Source organism: Austrofundulus limnaeus, unplaced genomic scaffold (assembly GCF_001266775.1).
Source record: "Austrofundulus limnaeus strain Quisiro unplaced genomic scaffold, Austrofundulus_limnaeus-1.0 Scaffold54, whole genome shotgun sequence".
Taxonomy (NCBI): domain Eukaryota; kingdom Metazoa; phylum Chordata; class Actinopteri; order Cyprinodontiformes; family Rivulidae; genus Austrofundulus; species Austrofundulus limnaeus.
This window is the reverse complement of record NW_013952456.1, coordinates 1213506-1219381: the sequence shown is the minus strand read 5'-3', so window position 1 is coordinate 1219381 and position 5876 is coordinate 1213506. Positions and strand designations below refer to the sequence as shown.

At 35.2% G+C, this 5876-nt stretch overlaps 1 protein-coding gene across 2 annotated transcripts in view; it reads right to left on the bottom strand.

Annotated features, from left to right (window-relative positions):
• LOC106517907 (vasoactive intestinal polypeptide receptor) overlaps nt 1–1911 on the bottom strand; it is a 42262-nt gene extending 40351 nt beyond the window's left edge. For both annotated transcript variants that reach the window (XM_014008956.1, XM_014008955.1), the window contains exon 1: nt 1725–1911. Coding sequence is in view for 1 of the 2 variants with exons in the window: in XM_014008955.1 (XP_013864409.1) it covers nt 1725–1784 (60 nt within the window). In the remaining variant the exon portion in view is untranslated. The remainder of the gene's footprint in view (nt 1–1724) is intronic.
• Between the last annotated feature and the right edge of the window lie 3965 nt (nt 1912–5876).

Genomic DNA, 5876 nt, shown 5'->3' with positions numbered 1-5876 from the left:
GGACAGATGTTGGGTGTGTGGTCCTGTGTTTTGTTGGGGTATATTTAATACAGTATACTTCTAATCGCTATTTCAATCTTTCTAATTACTTCTCGCTCTGTTTTTCTCTCTGTCTCTATTTTCTCTTCACTTAAAAAAAGTCCCTGATGATGAAGAAATAAATAAACTAAATAAACTAATATTTGGTTTCATTTTCTACTGAAGTGACACTAAAAATGATATTTGTTTTATAAATCTAAATTTAGGAAAGGACAGCCTTCAATAAATTGAGTGGAAGCATTTTTCTTAATAAGTCATATCAACTGTAAATACAGTTTTGTTTTTATTAAACTAGACCTTTGTGTATTAAAGGTGATACCCCAACTCCCATATTGCTGTAATTGTCTACCAATAGACAGTTTAGTAAAACAGTTTGTTATTGATCTTTTTACTTTTTAATTTTTTTTCTTTTAACTTGTTTTAGAAATTGAAAATAATCTACTTTTGTTCACAAAATTATGCAGCAACAAGCAAATAAAAATGTTTTTAAAATAATTTGAAATATTGGCTTTTTAACTGTAGTAAGCTTGTTTGTAGTAAATGTTGTTTAAATTAAATATTTGACCTTTTTAAAAGGAAGAGACAAAAAAGCATTTAAAGCGTTTAAAGTATTTGTATGCAAAGATGCAAAACATAGTAGAACAATGGGACTGCTGAGGAACTCAAAATCACATCTCTCCTGGTCTCTGCACATGCTGTTATCTATCTACATGTAAATTAAGGAACAAACAGGGGTGAATAAAAAATACCTTAACAGAAAATAACTTTGGTAAAAATTCATTTCACTTTTAAGAAAAGTACTTAAAGTCATAAAACTGCTCACAATAATTGGGAAAGTAAATGTAAAAGTAATTTTACAGTGTTGAATTTATTTAACAAAGTTAAGTCAACTGATTGCATTAAACCAAATTAATGAGCAAATTACACATTTTCTTTAAAAAAATGACATGGCAATTCGAAACGATATTTGATGCAGTGAAGCTCGATTCATTTCAATTTTGATATCAATGCATATTACTTTTTAACTTATTGCTCAATGCCAATGACGCAACAAAATCAGCAAAGTATTATAAAATTAAACATTCATAATAATAAAAAACAAAATGTTTCCAAATGTCTGATTTTAAGGACAAAGGCAWTTCAAGAATACTGCTGGCATTTTCTCTTCCTCATCAGTCTCACTTGCAGCCTGCTGTAGCTCTGAGCAGGAGTTACACATCATTAAACTGCCCCCTTGGTGAAGTGGTGTATGAATATTAATACTATATTATTTTTATTTGGATATACTGTATATTTATATCTCAATTTTTATGCACAGCCCTAATAACCACGTGTTAGAATTTTTAAAAATGTTTAATGGCTTTTTGTTTTAGTGTGCCACCTCAGGACTTTCAGTGGCCCCACATGGCCACCCCAACAAAACAATCTGGATGCGCCASTGGCAGGAGGTGAGAACGATGAAAAAAAAATAAAGTCTGCTGGTATTAAATGGATCCAGAAGTCAATCAGGACTCGTTGTTGTGCCCTGCATGTTTACAAGACTCTGAAGAGGGCTCTCAGGTTTACACACAGTTTACAGCAGGAGAGATTTACAAACATCAGCCTGACGATGCCCAAAATCATCTGTGGCATCAAGCCTGAAAGTGATCCCAAATTCAAGTCACGAGAAGTGTTTGAATACTCACGGGCTTCAGCAGCACGCAGGAGAAAAAAAGACAAATGCTTCCGGAAAACTGCACCAACATCTTCCTTTGAATAAGTCAGATTGTTTAAATGTTTTTCTTTTAAATCAAGATTCAGTGATAATCCGAGGCGGTTTGGATAACTCCCTGTGACTCTGTGCGTCCTGCGCTCAGGCTGTGGAGTGTTCTGCTCCGCGCCACGAGCCCTATCCTCCTCCTACCCCTCTACCCCTCCTCCTCCTCCTCCTCCTCCCACCTCAGCATTACCTTGAACAGCCAACAAGTAACCAATCAGAAGAGGATCAGTGCGTCAGTGTGGTGCACCAAACACGAAAGAAAACTCACACAACGAAGACAAACATCTAGATTTCACTGATTTAACAGCTTTTATAAAAAAAAAAAATAAAAAAAAAAAGTAAAAGAAAACAGGCTACAGCAAATTTTATTCACATTTAAATTGCTGGGTTATTTAAATAAATTGATTGATTAAGCCTCAGATGGTTTTGTGGAGAAAAATCAGTCCCATTTTTATTTCTGTTTGTGGTTTTATTCTTTTAATTTTGRTTTCTTTTTTTTTTAGTTGTCAATTAAATCAACCAATACTGTCAAATATGGGAGAAAAAAAATCAAAAATTGCTGTCTGTCATTTGAAATGCACCCTTAGGGGAAACAAAACAAATTGTAAAAATCAACCCACTAAAATCCAATAAAAAACATGTTTTATCCCAAATTTGAAATGTCTGAACATAACTGCGTGTAAGCCAAAACCCATCACCTGAGTTGATGACAAACTGAAACAGGTGAGCGTGGGTACGGCAGACAAAGGATGCGTGAGGATGAGTGACAGATGGCACAGGGAACACAGAACATACCATCCGTCTGCACCATTTGCCTTGCAGGATCTCTGGTGCCCATGTCCAGTAGTCACTGTGTAAAGGGAGGGGCACAGGTTGCAAGTCCATCACAGGACCACACAGAAACCTGCCTAACACCTGGGTGGGAAATCCTGGTCCTCATGGACATATTTTACTTGTTCCTCTGATTCAACACACCTGATTCACTGATTGAATTCCCTTTCTCAAGTTCTGCCTAAGCTTTTTAATCATCCATTCATTCAAATCAGTGCATTGGAGCAGAGAAACCTCTAAAATGGATAGTGGCCCTCGGAAACTGGAGTGTCTGGAGGAAACACGGTCACAGAGAGAACATGAAAACACCCAGAACGGTCCATGGATGGGATTCAGTCAGCCGCTGTCTGTCCAAGGCAAAGAGGGTCTTTAAAGACCACCTCCATCCTGGTCGCCACRGGCTCAGCCTGCTGCCCTCGTCTTCCTGTGACAAGTGGTTTGCTGGTTCGATCCCCGGTTCAATCCATATGTCTTATTTGTTGTGTTCCTGGGCAAGACACTCCACCCACCTTACCTGCTGGTGGTGGACAGAGGGTCCGGTGGTGCCGGTGCATGGCAGCCCCGGCCCTCCTCTGTCAGTCTGCCTGAGGGCAGCTATGGCTACAATGTACTTTATGACCATCAGTGTGTGTATAAATGAATAATGCATGCTAATTGTAAAGCGTAGTACAATACAAGACTAATACATTCTTATTATACAAGTAAAATATGATAAATTATTAAAATATAACACATACTCTGGTCTTTATAGTTTCTTTGGCCTCTTATAAAGGACTGAAACATTGTCCTTATCTCATGAATGATGTTAGTGTTTATTTTTGTAAAGTGATTTATATAAATTTCCTTTAATTGGTAAAGTCTGGTCCTACACAACTGATAACCAAGATCARTCAATAAACTGACTCTTTTTTTAGGCCCAAACTAAATATCCAAAAGTTTTCACATGATCATTTTGATGTGAAACAATCAACCATCTTAAAATGACTGCTGCTTTATTTTCTTGTGTCATCTGTCTTAGAAAAGAATTTAATTAAAAAGGGCATCTGAAGACGCCAAACACAATCTTCTCATGACTCCTGTTGAATCTCTTGGACCTAAAAAAGTTTAGGAGCACCAAGGCTGTCCATATTTTTTCTGTTTCTGAGTTAATTTAAGTTCGGTTTCATGTATCTACAGCACAAAATCACAACACAGTTTCATATCTTCCCACAATGTAAATACAAAACAGATGATTTCACTTGAACTGAGTTTGTAATCAGTGCTGGTAAGTGTTTGCAGACACCAGAAACATTTTTGTGTTCTGTTTTAAACCTTATGGATGACATCAAGTCTGCAGGCCAAAGTGGTCTGTGGGCCAAAAGTGGCCACTGAACAAAGCAGCCTGAAGCAGCTTTATAAAAATGAATCCTGAAAAACAGGAAAAACACAACACCTGCCTCCGTTTTCAACAGAGGTAAAGTACTTGAAAAGAATGATTAAATAAAAGTAAAAATGATTAAACAGAAAATAAATTWGGTAAAAATGTATTTCTGATAGAAAAGTTTTTGAGTAAAAGGCATAAAGCTGCTCACAGTAAAGTTTCACTCCAGGAAGTGAAGTGTTGAATTTACTTAACCAAACTGGTTCCACTAAACTGATTTGAGTAAAATGATAAATTTACAGATTTTCTTTTAAAGAACAGATGTAAATTACTTTACATTTATTTATGTCACTTATTGGAACCAGTTGACATCTTGACTAAATTATTCAACATTTCATTTTGTAGTGAACACAAACCACTTTTTTCAGGAGAGTTCAGGACATATTTATGGAAGCCCATTTCCGCCACCCTGATAAAAAATAAATAAAACTTGTATCTCATAATTATGACTTAGCTATATCATTATTATGAGACACTATCTCATAATTATGACTTAGCTATCTCATAATTATGAGATAGCTAAGTCATAATTTTGAGATACAAGTTTTATTTTTTTATCAGGGTGGCGTAAATGGGCTTCCATACAAATTTAAATTTGTAGGATTTAAATTTTTAAAGGAAAGAAGTAAGAGTGTCATTTTTATGACTTGAATGTAAAAAAATCAATAAAGTTAATGTTTCAATTAAAAAAACATGGTCAAATTACAAATCCTCAAAATAATAACTTACCGTAAGTTCTGTAACAAAGTAAATGTGCTTTACTAAACACCTGTGATTTTCAGCAGAAAATACTGTTTTTGTTTTAAACTTTGAATCTACTGTAACTTTTTGTTCTCCGGGTTCAGATCAATAGTTCTTGCAGAACCAAACTTGCTTCAAGAAAAACAAAACAAAACAATAATAAGTGACCAAAAGTGAGCAAGGTTTTATCTGTAAAACTAAATATGATTTTAAAGGATGTATGATGACTCACTGATAGACATTTTCAAATCTTTGACTAAATGACCCTCTGGAAAAATAAAATGTTGACACTCAGATGATCTATCTGGATACAGGTCAGACTCAGGCACAGCTGGCARGACAGTGTTTGGCCTAAAAGTTTTAAAAAAATCTGTTTATTTATTTGAAAGTGGAGAATCCAGCTCATAATTAATCAAAAGTTACGAGGGCATTGTTTCTGTGGGCTGCAAAGACCCACAGCTGCAGAAAACATGCAGGGTTTGTCACTATTTGTCTACTTTCTTAGAAAAAAATTGTCACCTTTTTTACCAACCAGTAGGATACTAGAATATAAAGAAAGACCTTGAATGTACTAACACTTGAACATGCTTTCTGACTGTGTAACTCAGCGTGTTGGAAGCTTTAATTTATGTCTGAATAAAAGTTATAAGTGAGGCCTTTTGAGTTCTGCACGTCAAATCTCTTGAAATCACAAAATATCTAAACTGGACATTTCTCTCTGTTCAGTGTTCTCGAATTTCATTGTTCGTGCTGTCACCTTTCATCTTACATACACAAGTATATTTTTTTCATTAGAATGTACTGTCACTATTGTGTAGTGTTGACCCAGGAGAGCATACCAGGAAGCTAGAATAAAACTTGCTGACATGGCWTCAAAACCTCACAAGACTCTCAAGAGGAACACAAAACAGAGCAAGACATGGCATCAACACATATTTTGTGTTTATGTGGTGTTTACGTGTTTTTATTATTAATTGCAAAATATTTTATTTTATACCATTTTTTTCTTATTTTTATTACTGTTGGATGTTGTTTTGTTTTTATTATCTGGAGGACTACAGATGTAAATTAGCCTTAGGCTAAATC